Source organism: Nomascus leucogenys, chromosome 25, assembly GCF_006542625.1.
Source record: "Nomascus leucogenys isolate Asia chromosome 25, Asia_NLE_v1, whole genome shotgun sequence".
Lineage (NCBI taxonomy): Eukaryota > Metazoa > Chordata > Mammalia > Primates > Hylobatidae > Nomascus > Nomascus leucogenys.
Window position 1 is genome coordinate 24,554,353 of NC_044405.1, and position 21,317 is coordinate 24,575,669.

At 47.7% G+C, this 21,317-nt stretch overlaps 1 protein-coding gene and 1 pseudogene across 4 annotated transcripts in view; both read right to left on the minus strand.

The window, feature by feature from the left end:
* BRWD1 (bromodomain and WD repeat domain containing 1) overlaps nucleotides 1-5,391 on the minus strand; it is a 129,550-nt gene extending 124,159 nt beyond the window's left edge. Inside the window, exons 1-4 of one of the 3 annotated variants that reach the window (XM_030806374.1) lie at nucleotides 5,217-5,391; nucleotides 5,039-5,097; nucleotides 4,867-4,896; nucleotides 4,657-4,716 (exon numbers count right to left, since the gene is read on the minus strand). In XM_030806374.1, coding sequence (XP_030662234.1) covers nucleotides 4,657-4,716; nucleotides 4,867-4,896; nucleotides 5,039-5,097; nucleotides 5,217-5,265 — 198 coding nt within the window. In that variant the 5' untranslated portion in view covers nucleotides 5,266-5,391. The remainder of the gene's footprint in view (nucleotides 1-4,656; nucleotides 4,717-4,866; nucleotides 4,897-5,038; nucleotides 5,098-5,216) is intronic. The other 2 variants (XM_030806377.1, XM_030806375.1) reach the window with 2 other exon arrangements.
* A 353-nt stretch (nucleotides 5,392-5,744) lies between these two features.
* Nucleotides 5,745-6,746, minus strand: LOC101176337 (annotated as a pseudogene). Its single transcript, XR_180277.3, has one exon. The product of XR_180277.3 is annotated as a putative uncharacterized protein encoded by BRWD1-AS2 (transcript).
* Nucleotides 6,747-21,317: the final 14,571 nt, after the last annotated feature.

Genomic DNA, 21,317 nt, shown 5'->3' on the forward strand with positions numbered 1-21,317 from the left:
TGGATTCTGTATTGTCACTGACTACAGAGATATATCATTCTATAGGTATTTCATTTGTAACTTGGGGACACTTAATGATCATGGCAGTGTGATTGATGAGTTACAGTCTAGCAATATAGCAGTGCAGGTAGAGATTAGAAACTTGGGAGCTGGACATGGAGGCTCACACCTGTAAACCAAGGTTTTGTAAATTTTGTTTCTACAGATGAGGTGTTGCTTATGTTGCCCAGGCTGCTCTCAAACCCCTGGCACCAAGTGATCCTCCCACCTCAGACTCTCAAGTCTCTGTGTAGCCTTAGCCACCACACTTGGCTTCAATTCTTGTAAGAAGCAAAAGTAGGCCCAGCAAGGTGACTCATGCCTGTAATCCCAGCACTTTGGGAGGCCGATGCAGGTGGATCACTGAAGGTCACGAGTTCGAGACTAGCCAGGCCAACATGGTGAAACCCCGTCTCTACTAAAAACACAAAAAGTAGCCAGGCATAGTGGTACATGTCTGTAATCCCAGCTACTCAGGAGGCTGAGGCAGGAGAACTGCATGAACCTGAGAGGCAGAGGTTGCAGTGAGCCAAGATTATACCACTGCACTCCAGCCTGGGCGACAGAATGACACCCTGTCTCAAAAAAAAAAAGAAGCAAAAGTACCAAAAATACTCTTGCCCCCAAATACAGGTTGGAATAACAGCATGGTCACAAGTTTAAGATAAATTGTGGCTTTACAAACACTAATACTAGAATCATCTAAAAAGCTTTTTAAAATACTTATGTCCAGTACCACCACAAAGATTCTGATTTAACTGGTTTGGGGCATACTCTGGGCAACTAGATTTTATAAAGCTCCCCAGATGATTCTCATCCGAAGATGAAAACCACTAAGAAAAAGGAACAAGCCACCATCATGAGGAACAATCAGACAAATATAGAATGTAAAACATTCTACAGGATAAATGATTTGGTCTCCAGTAAATCAATGGCATAGAAACAAGACTATTCAAGATAAAAAGAGATTTAAGATAATCAGCGCAGGGGCCAGGTGCGGTGAATCATGCCTGTAATCCCAGCACTTTGGGAGGCCGAGGCGGGCAGGTCACGAGGTCGAGATAGAGACCATCCTGGCCCACATGGTGAACAGCTGTCTCTACTAAAACTACGAAAATTAGCTAGGCATAGTGGTGTGCGCCTGTAGTCCCAGCTACTTGGGAGGCTGAAGCAGGAGAATCGCTTGAACCCGGGAGGCAGAGGTTGCAGCGAGCTGAGATCACACCACTGCACTCCAGCCTGGCGACAGAGACTCCATCTCAAAAAAAAAACAAAACAAAAATCAGGGCAGGTGTGGTGGCTCACACCTGTAATTCCAACTTTGGGAGGAGCATTTGAGACCAGCCTGGACAACATAGCGAGTCTTTTCCTCTAGAGGGAAAAAAAAAAAACCAGCCAGGTGAGGTGGCACATGCCTGTGGTCCCAGCTACTCAGGAGGCGGAAGGCTAAGGTGGAAAGATTGCTTGAGCCTGGGAAATGGAGGCTTCGGTGAGCTGTGATCATAGCACTGCACCCCAGCCTGGGTAATAGAGTGAGACCCAGTGCGGGGCGGGGAGAGAATCAATCAATGCATGTATGGACATTTCTCAAGACCAAATCAAACTAATTGTAAAAAGACACCCAGGGAACAAAAACAAAATCTGGATATGGACTCTGTGATATTGGCACTTGATGATATAATAAGCAGTCCTTACCTTTTAGAGATGAACTCTGACAAACTTAGAGATGAAATGTGTGTCTGGAATTTGCCTTAAAACATTCCAACACATTAACCAATGAAATGAATGGCTTTCCGGAATTTGCTTAAAAACCAGGGAGCAGACAATATGCAACATTCTCTGATAATCACTGAAGTTGGAAAATGGGCACCTAGTGGGTGGGTCATTTATTCTATTATTTTTGTTTGAAGATTTCCATTGATAGTTTCTTAAAACATATGTATACCTCAAATAGAAACTAAAGTAAATGTATCAAGTTAGTAACGTTCAAAATTCAAATTTGTTGGCCAGGCGCAGTGGCTCACGCCTGTAATCCCAGCACTTTGGGACACAGAGGCGGGCAGATCACCTGAAGTCAGGAGTTCAAGACCAGCCTGGCCAACATGGTGAAACCCCTTCTCCACTAAAACTACAAAAATTGGCCAGGTGCCTGTAATCCCAGCACTTTGGGACACAGAGGCGGGCAGATCACCTCAAGTCAGGAGTTAGAGACCAGCCTGGCCAACATGGAGAAACCCCATCTCTACTGAAAATACAAAAATTAGCCAGGTACCTGTAATCCCAGCTACTGAGGAGGCTGAGGCAGGAGGATCACTTGAACCCAGCAGGCAGAGGTTGCAGTGAGCCGAGGTTGCTCCTCAAAACAGACTATCTCAAAAAAAAATTATTATTATTCAAATTTGATGATATACAGGGATGCATTATATTATTCTCATTTGTGTACATCTGAAATACTTCTTTTTTGTTGTTGCGTTTCGAGACAGGGTCTCGCTCACCTAGGCTGGAGCACAGTGGCTTGATCAGGGCTCACTACATCCTCGACCTCACTTCAGGCAGGTCTGGAACTCCTGGCCTCAAGCGTCCTGCCAAAGTGCTGGGATTACAGGTGTAAGCACCACAGCTGGCCTGGAATACTTCTTAATAAGGTATTTTTAAAAGACCTTGAAAGTTTAGAAACTATACATATACCATTAACAAAAGAATAATTCTCTACACAGGAGGCTCATCATCACTCAGTCCTGGGGGACTGGAGGGCAGAGAGGAAGGTGAAAAAGAAAGGATACCCACCAGCCAGACCAAATCAGGGAGGCAATGATAGATGCCATACGTCAGAGCCAAATCACAGCCATATTATCACAGAACTTAAGTGATTTTAAACAATAGTAAGTAGGGTTTTAAGCAATTCTAGCAACAAAAGCCAAAAAATTTATATAATTTTTTTTTTTTAAAGAAAAAAAAAGAAACTAGGCCTTGCTCCATCTCCCAGGCTGGAGTGCAGTGGCAGGAGGATAGTTTAATGCAGCCTCAAACTCCCAGAGTCAAGTGATCCTTCCGCCTCAGCCTCCGAAATAGCTGGGACTACAGGCACGCACCACCACATCTGCCTAATTTTCTGCTACTTATTTTTTGTGGAGACAGAGTTGGTCTGAACTCCTGGCCTCAAGTGATCCTCCCACTTCGGCCTCCTGTGCTGAGATTGCAGCCATAAGCCACTGCACCCAGCCCCTATAAATGTATTTTAAAAGTAACTTTTCCAGTAGTTACAGCACTACATTTGTTTCAAGTTATTTTCTCTCAAGTAGCACGACTACAGCATCATAACCAATAATGCTTTTCCGCTTCACCGATAAGGCTATATTACCAGTGGAGAAAACTAAAAGGGGGCATCCTTTAAATGTTTCCTCAACGTTTACAAAAAAAAAACTATCTCAAAATGTCAAACTCAACACATTGCCATCAGAATTTTTAGAACTCATTCTCTTGAAAACATCCACTTTTAAGTGTTTACTTCAAAATCTAAGAAGGTAAATATTAAAATTATTTATTACTTGCACCAGGCTTCAAGTGTTAACTGTTCATGGAAATAACACATCCTCTGGTTTCTTCTGTTGTCTAATTCAAAACCTGTAATCTTCTACCACTTTTTTTTCTTCTTTTCACTTGCCACCATACTCTACCACTCAAGTGTTACAGGTCTTCAAACTGTGGTAAAAGATCACTCAGAAGCTCTTTTCCTTCTCAATTGTTTTCCTTATAGAAGATGCTGAATATGGCCTGGCAATTAATGAATTCCCTTATCCTAATAACGAAATGGCAAAAACATATTCCTGAAAAATGTCTCCAGTAAAAACAAACGAATCCCTGCAACTGCTGTTAACTATAGATAAAAACAAGTTACATAGAGACATTAACCAGGTTCGCAAAAGAAATGAGACTGTAATGCACGATTAACCGAGCTCAAAAAAAAAAAATAAGTGCCTATTTAAAGCACTTTATTGTATTATCTACAAGATCAGTGTGAAACTCATCAACTACGGGGTTCGACAAATATTGTACAGTAGAAAGGAGCACAAGCACTACAGTGGCATATTCATACAGCTGCAAGATTTTTATGACGCTGCTGACAAAACAAAAAATAAAAAGCTCAACACAAGAACATTTCTCCACCTTCAGAGACCAATGATTCTATTCCTAGGGAACAAGTGGGGGACAAACTCGGGCGGGGCAAGCGCAGGGAGGCCAATCAGAGCGCGAGTTACAAGCGCAGTAGAGGGGGGAGAACGAATAAAACCGCCCAGTTGAATGGCTGGCTGCGCACGCCACACCCCCGCAGAGGCGGCCGCACCTGAAGCCCCACCCCTGCCGCAGACCTCCGCGAGTCGCCCCCACCGCTCCGCCCCGCGCCGTCCCCCATGACTGTTTCCTGCCAAAACAAACCCGGCCGCCTCAAAAACAAAACAAAACAAAATCTTCAGCGGGGAACGCAGCTATCCCCGGGCCGCCCCCCAGTGCGGGTCACACTTTGCACCCCAAGGGCCGGGGTCCCCACGAGGGGAAGGGGCGGGGGCGGGGGGCGGTGCACGGAAAACCCGGGGAGCAAACGTGCCCAATGCTCACCAACTCCTCGTAGCTCCTGTTGTGCTCGTTGCCCTCCCAGTCCAATCTCTTCGGCAACAACTGGAAAGACACGAAACGCACACGAGTGACCACCTCTCCGGCGCGGGGCGGGCGGGGGGCGCGGGGCGGGCGGGGGGCGCGGGCGAGCATCCCTCAGGGCAAGGTCGGGAGGAGGGACGCGAGGGAGCGCGGGGACGGGCGCGCACAGACCTGGTACTGCTCCAGCTCCTGCACCAGCACCTGCGGCCGAGAGACGCGCGGTCAGGGGTGGGGTCGGGCCCAGGGCGCCCCCGCTTCACCCCCGCCCACCACCCGCGACCCCAGGCGGCGGCGGGGACACTGGGGACGCCAAGTCCGCAGCCGCCCGTGGGCCCGCACTCACCTGGGCCGCTCTCCGACATGGGCCCGCCGATAGGTACCGGGCGATGAGGAAGTACAGCTCTGCGGGAAGACAGGGAGTCGGGTCAAGCCCGGGCGGGGAGGGGACGGGGCCGGGGGAGCCGGGGAAGTCGAAGCAGCCCGGAGCGCCAGGGCGGGGGTGGCACGGCCTCGCGTCTTACCCGACTCGATGAGAGGCACCGGGCGTCGGGCGGACGAGGGCTCCGCCATGGCCGGGCGTGGGGCGGGAGTCGGGAGCGAGCGAGCGAGCGGAGCGTGTAGGCCGCGCCAAGGCCTGACCGGGCTGGCGTCCCCTCTCCTCAGGCGCGCGCCGCCGTTGCCGCCATGCCGTGCGCGCCGCCTGGACCGACGCCTCCGCGGGGGAGGAAGTAGTCCCTCCGCGGGAAACGAAAAGTAGTCCCTCCGCGGGGGGCGGGGGTTTGCGCCAAGGGAAGACCGGAACTCGCGTCCCGCCCGGGGAGGCGAGCCTCGCTCTGCTCTCTGCCTCCGGGGACTCGATGAGGGGAAAGTGACGCGGAGGCAAAGTTCTGGGCGCCGCGACAGCGAGTGGGGGAGGGGAGAGCGCGTGGCCCGAATCCCTGCGCGCGATAAGGCGGCCGCCCGGGCTTTGTGAGGCGGCGGCGCGACGCCGGGCGGCCCAGCAGCGGGCGGGTGCTGGGGGAGGAAGCGCGGCCACAGGAGGGGGCGATTTACCGCCGCCCCCCGTGGGACTTGGGTCCTCTACGCGAGACCACAGGGGCCCCGAGCCGCGGGTTTGGCAAGGTCTCCCGCTCCGGGTCGCTCGAAAGGGTCATTTCACGGACCGGTCGTCTGGGGCCAGCGCGTCTTGCCCCCCACGGAAGACCCCTCGCCTCGAGGACACGAAAGCCTTAAAAGTGACGATTGGCTCGCCGCGCCTCCCGCAGAGGGGAACGCCGCCCGGACCCGCGCTCCTGGGGCGGGGGCCTCGGATGCCGGCGTTGCCGGAGCGTCTGCGGCGCTGAAGGCTGCCGAGACCCAGCCGCAACCCCCCACAAGCCAGCAGCCCGGCAGAAAATTACATAAAATGCAGCGCTTCGCCGAGGGGGTGCGAGTCGGCGGAGCAGCGCGCAGCTGCGGCCGACGGCTCGGCCGGATCCCTCCAAGCATGGACAGGAAAACGGGACTGCGGGGAGAGGGCGGTGCAGACGGGCCGCAGACCCTCCCTAGGAAGAGAAGCCGGAAACTAGGGAGCCATGTGCAGTTAGAATCCTCTTGGAAGACTAGTAGGATGTGAGGTTGGAGAGGTGTACGAGGACCAGAAAATTCCCTTGTCTTGCCAGGCTTCTGACCTAACTGAGTTTCCTCCGCGCATCCAGCCTGCCCTGCTCTGGCCCCTAAAGTACAGCAGTAACACTCAATGGTGTCCCTGCCTTCCTGGAATGCGCGTTAACATTCTGATTCTTACTCATGGCAATAACCTACACACCACATAGAGGTTAAATGTGGTTCGGGTCAGACTCTAGGGCGGGACTACCTGCACCTTGTCTTGGCTCCACCAGCTGGACCTTGAGCAAGTCACAACCTGTGGGTCTCAGTTTTTCTTACCAGTAAATCGTAGATAATTCCTCACTAGTAAACAGATATTTGTGCCTGTCTCATAAAGTTGTCAGGATTTAATGAATTAATTTGTTCCTGGCATATAGTAAGCACCGTGTATAAGTTGGCTTTTATTTACACCAAATAGCAAAAGCTTTTTTTTATTTATTTTGAGACAGGGTCTTGCTCTGTCGCCCAGGCCGGAGTGCAGTGGTGCGATCTCACCTCTCTGCAACCTCTGCCTCCCGGGTTCCAGCGATTCTCATGCCTCAGCCTCCTGAGTAGCTGGAATTGCAGGCACGCGCCACCACGTTCGGCTAATTTTTGTATTTTTAGTAGAGACGGGGGTTTCACCATGTTGGCCAGGCTGGTCTCGAAAATCCTGGTCTCAGGTGATCCATCCGCCTTGGCCTCCCGAAGTGCTGGGGATTACAGGCTTGAGCCACCGCGACTGGCCAAAAGCTTTTATATGTATTTATAAATGGTTATAGATATCTGTGAGGCTGTTGGGCATGGTGGCTCACGCCTGTAATCCCAGCACTTTGGGAGGCCGAGGCAGGCAGATAACGAGGTCAGGAAATCAAGACTATCCTGGCCAACATAGTGAAACCCTGTCTCTACTAAAAATGCAAAAAATTAGCCAGGTGTGGCAGTGCGCGCCTGTAGTCCCAGCTACTTGAGAAGCTGAAGCAGGAGAATTGCTTGAACCCCGGAGGCGGAGGCTGCAGTGAGCCGAGATAGCGCCACTGCACTCCAGCCTGGGCGACAAAGCGAGACTCCGTCTCAAAAAAAAAAAGCTATCTGTAAGGTAACAATCTAAATACGTTTGAGCTAGTGCATCAGTAAGTTAACTCCTTACATCTGTTAATTCAGCAAGCACTAACAAGTGATGGCGATTTAAAAAAAAAAAAAAAGGAGTGAGCCACAGCTTTGCCATCAAAGACTTCAGCGTTTCTTAGGGGAAATAGATGTAAGCAAATAATGACATGATTTAGGGCAGAGATATATTGGAGGAAAATCAACTTGCCTGTACGTGGGGGAAATGTTAGGGAAGTTCGGGTTATCCAGGCTACGATGTGTGTTAAAGGGATTTCAGACATACAAACAACAGAGGGCCAAGACATGAATATAATTTCTAGTTTAAGGAACCCGAAGTTTAGTATGACTATCTGGGGTGACTTTGGAGAGGATGGAACCATGATGTCAGAAGTTGAAATTGGGAGCAATAGAAGGGTTCTAAGCCAGGAAGGAATCATTTTCTATTTTAGGATGGATTTGAGAAAGTTAAGACCAAGAGGCACTTAACAGACCCCTGAAATAGAAAAGAAATGATGCATGAGGGCGTTGGTCATAAGGATAGAGAAGAGACAAGATCAGAAATATGTAGGACATTAAATCTGCAAGATGAAGTTGGGGTGAAATAAAAATCACAAAAATCTGATTTGGGGCTTTCCAAGGTTGTGCCAACAAATAAGGTAGGGCTTACAGGCTGGTAGCTAGATTGTTAAGATGAGTAACTGCTTGCAACAACTGGAGTATTTGAAGTTACAGTGCATAGGTGACTGTGGGACAGTGATCTGATGCTGCAAGATTACCAATGTTAGTTACCACATGACAAAGACATCAAGAGGGGAGAATTTAAACTTTCAATGATTGACCAAGGAGTTGTGCATTTCATTTTGTAACAAGGGCATAAGATTAAAAACCCCCAAAAGATATTACAAGAATTTATATCCCAAGCTCTGGTCATTGTCTGAAATTATAGTTCTGGTACTGGCAGCATGATAACCATTACAGGAGATCAGAAATGATGACATGAGCCCAGACACAGTTGCTCACACCTGTAATCCCAGCGCTTTGGGAGGCCAAGGCCAGAGGATTGCTTGAGCCCAGGAGTTCGAGACCAGCCTGAGCAACATAGTAAGACCCCGTCTCTACAAAAATAAAAAATAGCCAGGCGTGGTAGGTGTAGCCCCAGCTACTTAAGAGGCTGAGGCAAGAGAATGGCTAGAGCCGGGGGGGATTGACGCTGCAATGACCCATGATCACAGCACTGCTCTCCAGCCTAGGCAGCAGAGCAAGACCCTGTCTCAAAAAAAAAACATGATGACATGAGTTTTCCTTTGCAAGAGCCTTAGGAGTCCTTTTACGACTTACTGTCACATTCATGACAAATATTCTTTCTAAATTTTGAATAGGAACAAAGATTTCTAGCAAGAGGGAGAATGTCTTCCCCATTCAACTCCCAGATGTCAAGAGACTCAGATATGACTGTCATATTTGCCTGCCAGGAGGAGGAAAAGGAAATACGCTGTCCAGGAGCAACTCCTTAGTGGGTACCCGCCAGAAGTGGTCTCCAAACAAGGCAAGAATCTGTGTATTCCTCACACAGTTCAATCCAAGCCATTCCATATGTACACACTGAGGTTTGCTTTTGGGTAAATGGAAATAACTTTTGAGTTTCACCACAAGAAAGCTATATGGTGAGTAAGTGTTGGAAAATCTTAACAGCAGGTGACCTTAAGCTATAGGGTTGCGTTTTCAAGGGAACCAATGTCTTAGCCTGTGGCAAGCAACTCTTGACTGGATAAACAGCTCTTAGATGTCATTGATAGGCTCACACTGAGGCGCAGAGGGAGTATGGCCCAAGGGCATATAGCTGGTAAGTGGTGGCTGGACTGCAATCCCAAGTAGAGAATATTACCTTAGACTGAAACACAAACACTGCAAAGTCCATTCTCCCTTGGCCACGTTTCACAAAAGAGGAAATAGGACCTGAAAATTAGGAGACTTACACAAGATTGCACAGTTAGTGCACCAGAGAGCTGACATTTGGAAGCCCACGTGATAAGTACATGTGTGATCTCATTTACCGCAGGCAACTCTTAGATTCTGTTATTCCCATTTTAAGAATGAGGAAACTAGTCTGGGCCTAGTGGCTCTCGTCTGTACTATCAGCACTTTGGAAGACCAAGGCAGGAGGATCGCATGAGCCCAGGAGTTCAAGGCTGGTCTTGAACGTAGTGAGACCCTCTCTCTACAAAAAATTAAAAACTTAGTCCATGCATGGTGTTGGGTGCCTGTAGTTTGAGCTATTGGGGAGACTGAGGCAGGAGATCACTTGAGCCTAGGGGTTTGAGGCTGTCACAAGCTATGGTGGTACCACTGCACTCCAGCCTGGGCAACAGAGCGAGACCCTGTCTCAAAAAAGAATGGGGAACTAAGGCTAACAAAGTTTAAGAATTTGCCTAAAAATGGAAAGCTTTTTTTTTTTAATCTGTCTACGAATGAGAGGAAAATAAAATTCAGTAAGGCCTTCCAAGTCATCACTTAGGAAGCCCAACAGCGTTAAATATGAATGCATATCTAGAAAATGGTGACCAAAGAAGTCTGGTTCCAACAATTCACATAAGACAGTGGTCAAAATGGAATGAATTAGTAGATTAGAGTCAATTTCAAAATACTCTGAAAAATGAGATAAGGAAATCTGTGAGCAATGGAGATCATGCAAAACAACTCAGATACATAATCCAAAGCCTAATATTAGTTTTAATGCAAATTTATGTTAACTGAATTTAGGTTCATTCAGGAGACTGTGCTGATGTTGATGTACACACAACATCAGCATACCTCTGAAGGGCAGGAAGTAGATGATGTTGGACCTCCAGAACACTATACCACAAACTGGATCAGCACCTAGAGGTGAAATTAAATGCACACAAAAACCTGGATCACTTCATTCATTCAACATACTATGTGTTGAAAGTCTTCCCTGGCTCCTGGGCTTTTGTTTTGTTTTGTTTTTTTCCTCTTTAGAGACAGTATGTCATTCTGTCACACAGGCGGGAGTGCAGTGGTGCAGTCAGAGCTCACTGTAGCCTCAAAGTCCTGGGCTCAAACAGTCCTCCCGCTGAGTACTTGAGACTACAGGTATGCACTACCATGCCTGGCTAATTTTTTAATGTTTTTTTAGAGATGCGGGTCTTGCTCTGTTGCCCAGGCTGGTCTCAAACTCCTGGCCTCAAGTGATCCTCCCGCCTTGATCTTCTGTTGGATAAATACCCTAGGAAGAGGAGAGTTAACGCTTTGATAGATTTTATTTATTTATTTATTTTTTAGAGACAGGGTCTCACTGCATTGCCTGGCCTCAAGTGACCCTCCTGTCTTGGCCTCCCAAAGTGCTGGGATTACAGGCGTAAGCCACCACACCTGGACTTTGATCGATTTTTTGAGGACTTTCAAAGTAAAAATGAAGAAGGTATCTGATCTTTTGATAAGCCCTTAGTCACTAGTAGATATTATATTGCATTTAATTCCTGATGCCCTTCCTCCACCTACTAGTGGTGTCATCTTTCCCACAGGACCTTTTCTTCCCTTTGAATCTAGCCCAACCAGCTGTCCCCTTAATGCTACTTGTCCCTGCCTTCCTCAGCAAATTGTTTCCACATTTATCTCTTCCTTCTCCAACTTCTGCCTCTCCCTTGCCATTGGCTTCTGTCCTATTTGTTCCCAGCTTGCAGGCAGTGGCCCATGTCTGTCTCCAAGTCTTACTCGTTCTTACTTTGAAACGTTTCTCACAGCACTAGAGAAAACACAGTGTGGTTGGACAAGACCTTGGGAACATGGGAGCTGGGATCAGAATGTGTCTGTGTTTGGATGTCAGAGTTGGGCAACCTCTTGGCTCAGATATTTTTCTGTTTGTTTTGTTTAATAATCTTTAAAATAAGCATGACAACTAATAACATTTATTGGATATGTTCATATGCTGGACACTGTCCTAAATGATTTCCATGCATTATTTAAGGATCATGAGACAGCTAGAGGTGTTTGTGAGCATTTCCAGAAAGCATGCCTGTGAAGCTCGCTGAACAATGCCCAGTTCTCAACATGACTGTGTTATATAAGAATGATTCTTTTTCTCTCCGTTCCCACTTAGTTCAGGCCCTCAATCATCAACAAGCATCCTCCTTAAAGTTCTCCCTGACTCTCCACCTAATTAATCCTGTCATTACTTTTATTTTTTTCTTTTCATTTATTTATTTTTATTTTCTTTGCCACTTCTGTATCTTCTTTGGAGATAATCCTGTCACTACTTTTAAAAACCTTAAGTACAACTTAACATATTGCTTCCCTGTTCACATCTTTCTCATTCACTGTCACCTCAAATCCAAACTCCTTGGCTTGCTTTTAACACTGTGGAGGACATTCTACTCTCCTCCCTTCCTGCTCCACACCCAGGAAACATGACTGTGCAGTAAAGCCATGGCTTGCTTGCCCTTGAGTTTCCAATGGGATTCATCCAGTAAGAGGCCTCAGCCAGAGATGGAAGGGTGGGAGGAGAGTGAGGTTGGAGTTTCCATTTTCCCAGCTCCCTTCCTGCCAAGCCACAGGTTGATAGTAGCTGCTATTTGTGTGGGACACCCCTCTTTGCACATAGAGATCCTTTCTGGGCTTTAATACCACTGCCTCCCCTGCCCCTTAAGGAGTTGGGCTTCTGTTTTTTTTCTTATTGAAACAGGGTCTCAGTCTGTCATCCAGGGTGGAGTGCAGTAGTGCAATCACGTCTCACTGCAGCCTCAATCTTTCAGGCACAATTGATCCTCCCACCTCTGCCTCCCAGGTAACTGGGACTACAGGCACCCACCACCACAACTGGCTAGTTTTTGCATTTTTTCTACAGACAGGGATTCACCATGTTGCCCAGGTTGGTCTTGAACTCCTGGGCTCAAGCAATCCTCCGGCTCAGCTTCCCAAAGTGCTAGGATTATAGGTGTGACTACCACACCCAAGCCGTTAATCTCTTTTCAAAAACCTTAGAGTCATATCTTTTTTTTTTTTGAGACAGAATCTCGCTCTGTTGCCTAGGCTGGAGTGCAATGGCATGATCTCGGCTCACTACAACCTCCGCCTCCCGGGTTCAAGCAATTCTGCCTCAGCCTCCCCAGTAGCTGGGACTACAGGTGCGCACCACCACATCCAGCTAATTTTTGTATTTTTAGTAGAGACAGGGTTTTACCATATTGGCCAGGCTGGTCTTGAACTCCTGACCTCAGGTGATCCACTTGCTTTGGCCTCCCAAAGTGCTGGGATTACAGGCGTGAGACACATGCCCAGCCAGAGTCATAACTTTTATATCATACATGCAACTCATCAGTAAACCATCCGATTAGCTTACCTTCAAAATGTATCCAGAATCTAAGCACTTCTCATCCAGAAGAGCACCACAACCTCTTATGTCTTACTGCTTCTACCTTCATCCTATGTCTGTGTATTCTCAGGCAGCTGGAGGGATCCTGTTAAGACTTAAGATAGGGCCAGGCGTAGTGGCTCACGCCGGTAATCCCAGCACTTTGGGAGGCCGGGGCAGGTGGATTGCCTGAGGTCAGGAGTTTGAGACCAGCCTGACCAACATAGGGAAACCCTGTCTCTACTAAAAATACAAAAATTAGCCGGGTGTGGTGGCGTGTGCCTGTAATCCCAGCTACTCAGGAGGCTGAGGCAGGAGAATTGCCTGAACCCAGGAGGTGGAGGTTGCAGTGAGCCGAGATCGAGCCATTGTACTCCAGCCTGGGCAACAAGAGCGAAACTCCATCTCAAAAAAAAAAAAAAAAAAAACTAAAGACAGACTTGTCCTTCCTGTCTCAAAATCCTCCAGAGGCTCCCATCAGACCCAGAGGAAAAGCCCAAGTCCACACGATCTGGCCTCTCTCTGGCTTGTCTGACCTCTCACCTGACTGCTCCCCTTCTCATAGTGCTCCAGCCTCACCATGGAGTGACGTCCCCTACACAGGCCTGGCCCACAGCTGCCTCAGGGCATTTGTACTTGCTGTTTGTTCTGCAGGAATGCTCTTCCCCTGGAAAAACTGCATGGCTGAGTCCCTCCCCTCCTTCAAGTCTTGGCTCAAATGTCACATTTTCAGTGAGACCTTCCCTAACCACTCTAAGTACAATTTAAACTTATCCTAACTCTGTGCCCATTTCTCTTTTACTCTTCCTGTGTTCTTTTCCTCCATAGCACTATTTATCTTCTAACCTACTGTAACGTGTCTCCGTCTATTTTGTTTATTGTCTATCTCTTGCCATTCTATGAAGGCAGACAGAGATCTGTGTCTGTTTTGCTCTCTGATACATCTTCAGGGCTATGATGAGTCCTGACGTACATATGGTAGGCATGCAATAAATATTTGTGGGATGTTTAATGAAAAATTGCTCAACTAGACAGTCCCTCAAATATGAGATAGTTATGCCTTCGACATTTACTCAAATCTTTCAGCCACTGTGGTGGTTAGATATGAAGACAAGGCTGGGCGCGGTGGCTCACACCTGTAATCCCAGCACTTTGAGAGGCCGAGGCGGGCCGATCACTTGAGGTCGGGAGTTTGAGACCAGCCTGACCACATGGTGAAACTCCTGTCTCCATTAAAAATACAAAAAAAAATTAGCCCAGCTTGGTGGCAGGCACCTGTAATCCCAGCTACTCAGGAGGATGAGGCAGGAGAATCACTTGAACTTGGGAGGCAGAGGTTGCAGTGAGCCAAGATCGCACCACTGCACTCCAGCCTGGGTGACAGAGCGAGACTCTGTCTCAAAAAAAGATCTGAAGACAATCTGCAGAAACTTGTTGGCCCATAACATACCTGGAGATACGGCCTCCTTGGCTCAAGGCTCCCCTCAAAGGCAACAGGATAGTCAAAGTCTCTGGAGCAGAAGGGTGAGTGGAAGGAAACACTTTCAGGAGGAGCGATGGAGGCTGCTTTAGGAGAGGGTCCCCATGCTACAGGAATGGGGCATCCTGTCCATATATTTCCCAGGTGCCCCATGCCCTCCGTGGCCAGCCTGCTTCAACCCACTGCCAGCAGCCTGTTTTGCAGGCCTCCATCTCCCTGAGCCCCCGCAGAACACAGCAGTCACCCCTGGCTTCCCCCAGCCTCTCTCTCAGACTGGCTTAGTACCCTCTGGTTTCCTCAGGGTCTCGCTGATCCCAAAGATGAAGAGACAAAACCAGCCTTGCTTGCCCCCAAGGTGAGACTTTGGAGCTGTGGTGAGGGAGGGAAAAATCCCAGCAGACCCAAGAGGAAGGCTACAGAGGAAAGGACAGAAGCGTGGAGAGAAATTCTAAGCGGGAGGCTGGGGAAGAAGGAAGAGCTTCAGGTCACTGGGTCACCCCACCAGGAGATAGTCCCCTTGTGGCCTTGAGACTTATGCAATGGGCAAATGCAATCTGGGTACCTAAGGCAAGGACTGCCCTTATTCTGGCCATGACATTTAACACCTAATTGCAATAATAACCCCTCTTTGCCACCTAGAGAAAGCGTCTTGGCCCCTCTTTTTCACTTGTGGGTAAGTCTGGCCAAGAGCAGGGTAAAGAAACCCATAGTCTAACATAAAACCACCTTTTTTATTTTTATTTTTTTAATTGTAGAGACAGGGTCTTACTGTGTTGCCTACACTGGTCTCAAACGCCTGGCCTCAAGCAGTCCTCCCACTTCAGCCTCCCAAAGTGCTGTGATTACAACACGAAACCACCTTATCATTAAAAAATTAGGGCCAGGAGGCCGGGCGCGGTGGCTCAAGCCTGTAATCCCAGCACTTTGGGAGGCCGAGGCGGGCGGATCACGAGGTCAGGAGATCGAGACCATCCTGGCTAACACAGTGAAACCCCCGTCTCTAATAAAAATACAAAAAATTAGCCGGGTGTGTTGGCGGGCGCCTGTAGTCCCAGCTACTCGGGAGGCTGAGACGAGAATGGCGTGAACCCGGGAGGCGGAGCTTGCAGTGAGCCGAGATCGCGCCACTGCACTCCAGCCTGGGGCACAGAGCAAGACTCCGTCTCAAAAAAAAAAAAAAAAAAAAAAAAAAAAATTAGGGCCAGGAACAGTGGCTCACACCTGTAATCCCAACACTCTGGGAAGCCACGGTGGGAGGATCACTTGAGTCCAGAAGTTCAGGACCAGCCTGGGAAACATACCAAAACCCCACCTCTACAAAAAATACAAAAGTTAGCCAGGCATGGTGGTGCGTGCCTATAGTCCCACCTATTCAGGAGGCTGAGGTGGGGAGGACAGCTTGAGCCCAGGAGCTGGAGGTTGCAGTGAACAGAGCTTCTGCCATTGCACTCCAGCCTGGGCGACAGAGAGAGACCCTGCCTCAAAAAATAAAAATTAAGAACCTTTAAAAAGTTAAAAAATTGAAGCCACCAAATGTTAAGATATGAATATTGGTAATTAGATGATATTAAGATGATTTTTGGCTTGAGAATCCAGATTCACACATCTTTTTTTAATTTTTATTTTAGGTTCAGGGGTACATGTGCAGGTTTGTTACCTGAGTATATTGCATGATTCTGAGGTTTAGGGTATGAATGATCCCATCACCCAGGTACTGAGCATAGTACCCAACAGTTAGTTTTTCTTTTCTTTCTTTTTTTCTTTTTTTCTTTTTTTTTGAGATGGAGTTTCGCTCTTGTCGCCCAGGCTGGAGTGCAATGGCGCGATCTCAGCTCACTGCAACCTCCGCCTCCCAGGTTCAAGCGATTCTGCCTCAGCCTCCCGAGTAGCTGGGATTACAGGCATGCACCACCATGCTGGGCTAATTTTTGAATTTTTAGTAGAGACGGGGTTTTTCCATGTTGGTCAGGCTGGTCTCAAACTCCCGACCTTAGGTGATCCTCCTGCCTCAGCCTCCCAAAGTGCTGGGATTACAGGCATGAGCCACCAGGCCCAGCCAACAATTAGTTTTTCAACACTTGCCCACCCCCAACCCCAACTCTAGGAGTCCCCAGTGTGCACTATTACCGTCCTTATGTCCATGAATACCTGATGTGTGGCTTCCACTTATAAGTGAGAACATGTGGTATTTGGTTTTCTATTTTCTGTTCCTGCATTAATTCCCTTAGGATCAAATCTTATTCTTAACCAGCCACTTCCTCCAAGGAAAGTACCTTCGTGGAAGACTTTGGCTGCAAGAGGTACTTTATTAGCCCTGAGCCTATCCGCTGGTGATCTAGGCTTAGTGGCACAGAGAATTATTTGTTCAGGCCAGGCAGTCTGCAGAGGCTAACAATAAAGAATCCAGAAGTGGCAAAGCAGTGCAGGGGTGCAGGGTCCCAGCAGCTGGAGTGGGCACCTGAGGCTGGGAGAGGCCCATCCTTTCCAAGGCTGGGACTTCTGGAGCCAGGGTGCCTGTGCCTGGCAGATTTTTCCAGCCTACATGAGAGCAAAAGACTTGATGGGCCCCTCTCCCTGTAGGACCCAGCCTAGCTTCTGAAAGAACAAGACTTTGCATGGGGTTAGACATGGGTTGGTTTGCTTCCAACAGACCTTTAAGACAGCAGACACTAGCATCTTTTTTTTTTTTTTTTTTTTTTTTTTGAGACAGAGTCTTTCTGTCGCCCAGGCTGGAATGCAGTGGCCCACTCTCAGCTCACTGCAACCTCCACCTCCTGGGTTCAAGCAATTCTTGTGCCTCAGCCTCCCTAGTAGTGGGGATGACAGGCACATGCCACCATGCTCAGCTAATTTTTGTATTTTTAATAGAGACAGGGTTTGCCATGTTGGCCAGGCTGATCTCGAACTCCTGAGCTCAAGTGATCCACCCGCCTCGGCCTCTCAAAGTGCCGGGATTACAGGCGTGAGCCACTGCGCCTGACCTAGATCAGCATTTTGACCAACCATTGTATTCATGTTACTTAAACAGAGGAGACAAAACAAAATTCATGTAATCACAGGAAGCAAGGATTATCACAAAATGGATGTGTTCGTTATAATTTTTTAGTAGATTAATTTTCCGTAACAACAACAACTAAAAGATATAATTTCCTATAACAAGCCTACAAAAAACCAGCCTTGCCAAATTCTAACCTTGCAAAGGTTACACACTCCACAGAATTTAATTATAAAGCCTTTTCAGAGAGCAGAATGTAAGAGAACATCTTGTCATTCACAGTAAATGATTAAGTGAAAGTGCTACAAAGAAAAAAAATTAAAAATAAATAAATAATTCAGAAACTCAATTTTACCCTGAAAAGATATATAATATATACAGAGTTACCTTGAACCAGATAGTGGTCCCATGTGGCTAATGCTTTCTAATTAGTAACTTTGGAATTACTAAGATATAAGTTCACCAGCTTTCTCTTTTGGCATCAGAACAAAGAGTAATAGGCCGGGCACGGTGGCTCACGCTTGTAATCCCAGCACTTTGGGAGGCCAAGGTGGGCGGATCACAAGGTCAGGAGTTTGAGACCAGCCTGGCCAACACAGTGAAACCTTGTCTGTACTAAAAATACAAAAATTAGCTGGGTGTGGTGGCAGGCACCTGTAATTCCAGCTACTCAGGAGGCTGAGGCATGAGGTCAGAAGTACGAGACCAGCCTGACCAACATGGTGAAATCCCATCTCTACTAAAAATACAAAATTAGCTGGGCATGGTGGCGCATGCCCGTAATCCCAGCTACATAGGAGGCTGAGGCAGGAGAATTGCTTGAACCCGGGAGGCGGAGGTTGCAGTGAGCCCAGATTGCGCCACCGCACTGCAGCCTGGGCAACAAGAGTGAAACCCACCTCAAAAAAAAAAAAAATCAAGAATAGCAGAACAGACCCTCCTGTTCCCTTTAACCCGGGTCCCCACCTGTCAGACATTCTACCACATTTGCATATTGGCGTGTATGCATGTGTACACACTCGTGTCATTTCTTCTGTGAGGAAGAGCTTCACTTCTCCCCACCTTGATTTGTTTTTTTGTTTGCTTGCTTATGTGGGTGCAGATCCATGGGTTCCTGTTTTTTCATGGGGTCATAATCCATGACAGACACTGTGTCAAGCTGTCAGGCAGTCTGCACTAAAGCTGAGCATGTGCACACTCTGTGGCCCAGCAACCTGCTTCTCAGGTATAAACACAACAGAGCCCATACATGTGCTCACCGAAAGATACGTGCAAGTATATTTCTATGAGAGCTCCTTTTTTTTTTTTTTTTTTTTTTTTTTTTTTTTGAGACGGAGTCTCGCTCTGTCGCCCAGGCTGGAGTGCAGTGGTGCGATCTCGGCTCACTGCAAGCTCCGCCTCCTGGGTTCACGCCATTCTCCTGCCTCAGCCTCTCTGAGTAGCTGGGACTACAGGCGCCCGCCACCATGCCCGGCTAATTTTTTTTGTATTTTTAGTAGAGACGGGGTTTCACCATGGTCTCGATCTCCTGACCTCGTGATCCGCCCTGCTCGGCCTCCCAAAGTGCTGGGATTACAAGCGTGAGCCACCGCGCCCGGCAAGAGCTACTTATTTTGAGGTCTTCTGTGGTTCCGTGTTAATTTTAGGATTGTTTTTTCTATTTCTGTGGGGGAAAAAAAAGGCTTTGGAATTTCTATATATGAGTTTTGTGATCTTTTCTATATATATTTGAGGGTTTTCTATAAATGAGATGATGTCATCTGCATACGCAGACAATTTAACGTCTTCATTTCTGATATGGGTGACTTTTATTTCTTTTTCTTACCTAACTGCAGAACTACTTATAATAGCTCCAAGCTGGAAACAATCAAATGCCCTCCAACCATAGAATGGAGAAGTAAATTGGAGTTTATTCATAATAATGGTAAACTATCAGGAAGTGGGAGTGAATGTGCCACATGAGCGACTCTTACAAATAGAAGGAATGAGCCAAAGAAGCCAGACACCAAAGAGGGCATACCATGTGATTTCACTTGCATCCAGTTCAAAAACCAGGCAAAATTAGTCTATGGTATTAGAAGTCAGAATAGTGGGGCTAGGTGCCGTGGCTCATACCTGTAAGCACTTTGGGAGGCCAGTGTGGGCAGATCGCTTGAGTCCAGGAGTTCAAGACCAGCCTGGGCAACATGGCAAAACTCTGTCTATCACCCAGTGCAATGGTGCCATCTTGGCTCACTGCAACCTCCACCTCCCAGGTTCAAGCGATTCTTCTGCCTCAGCCTCCCTAGTAACTGGGACTACATGCATGCGCCACCATGCCCAGCTATTTTTTTTTTTTTTTTGTATTTTTAGTAGAGTTGGGGTTTTGCCATGTTGGCCAGGCTGGTCTCGAACTCCTGACCTCTGGTGATCCTCCCACCTCGGCCTCCCAAAGTGCTGGGATTACAGGCGTGAGTCACCATGCCCGGCCTATACAAAATATTAACCGGGTGTGATGGTGTGCATCTGTAGACCCAGCTACTCCAGAGGCTGAAGTGGGAGGATCACCTGAGCCTGGGAGTTTGAGGGTGCATTGAGCTGTGATTGTGTCACTACACTTCAGCCTAGGTGACAGAGTGAGACCTTGTTTGAAAAGAAAAAAGTCAGGATAGTGGTTTTCTCTGGAATGTGGATGATGACCAGAAGGTTCTGGTTATATTCAGTTTCTTTTTTTAATTTTATTTTTTGAGATGAAGTCTCTCTCTGTCACCCAGGCTGGAGTGCAGTGGTGCGATCTCGGCTCACTGCAACCTCCACCTTCCAGCTTCAAGTGATTCTCCTGCCTCAGCCTCTTGCATAGCTGGGATTACAGGTGCCCACCACCATGCCTGGCTAGTTTTTGTATTGTTAGTAGAGACAGGGTTTTACCATGTTGGCCAGGCTGGTCTCGAACTCCTGACCTCAAGTGATCCACCCACCTCAGCCTCCCTAAGTGCTGGGATTACAGGCCTGAGCCACCGTGCCCAGCCATATTTGGTTTCTTAATCTGAGATGTATTCACTTGGTCAATAAGTCATTAAGCCACATGCATATGATTTGTGTGTGTGTGTGTGTGTGTGTGTTATACTTCAATAAAAGGTCTATATTAAAAGAGGCAAAAGGAAAAATTCCATCGTGTCTGCAGTAGTCAGAATAATGATTCTCTCAAGATATTCACACCCTATTTCTGGGAATTTGTGAATATATTATGTTACATAGCAAAAGAGACTTCTCAGCTGTGGTTTATTTATTCTCAATTTTTTCCTGGTCACTGGGACTACCACAGAGCAGGTATAATTTAGTTGAGGATCTCAAGGTGGAGAGATTGACCTGGATTATCTGGGTGGCTCCAATGCAATCACTAGGATCCTTCTAAGAGGGAGGCTAGAAAGTCAGAGTCAAGGCCAGGCGCGGTGGCTCACACCTGTAATCCCAGCACTTTGGGAGGCTGGATGTGGTGGCACGTGCCTTTAATCCCAGCTACTGGGGAGGCTGAAGTTGGAGAACTGCTTGAACCCGGGAGGTGGAGGTTGCAGTGAGCTGAGATTGTGCTACTGCACTCCAGCCTGGGAGACAGAGTGAGACTCCATCTCAAGAAAAAAAGAGAAGAGAAGAGTCAGAGAGGAGATGTGACAATGGGAGCAGAGGTCAGAGTGGTGTCCTTTGAAGTTGGTGGAAGAAGCCATGAGCCAACAAATGCAGGCATCCCCTGGAAGCTGGAAAAGACAAGGAAACAGAGTCTTCTCTGAAGCCCAGAGGATGCACAGCCCTGCCAATGCCTTGATTTTGGCTCCCTGAAACCCAGTTTGGACTTCTGACATCCACAACAATAAAATAAACTCATATTGTCTTAATGCCTTTGAGTTTGCGGCAGCTTGTTACAGCAGCAATAGGAAACTAATGCATTGCCAGAAGCAACTTTGAAGGGCGTAATAATCTACTCCAGGAATTTAATTAATACTTTTCCAAGTTATATGAAACCATTTAATTCACAGCTCAAGAATTCCAGACTCTGGCTGGGCACG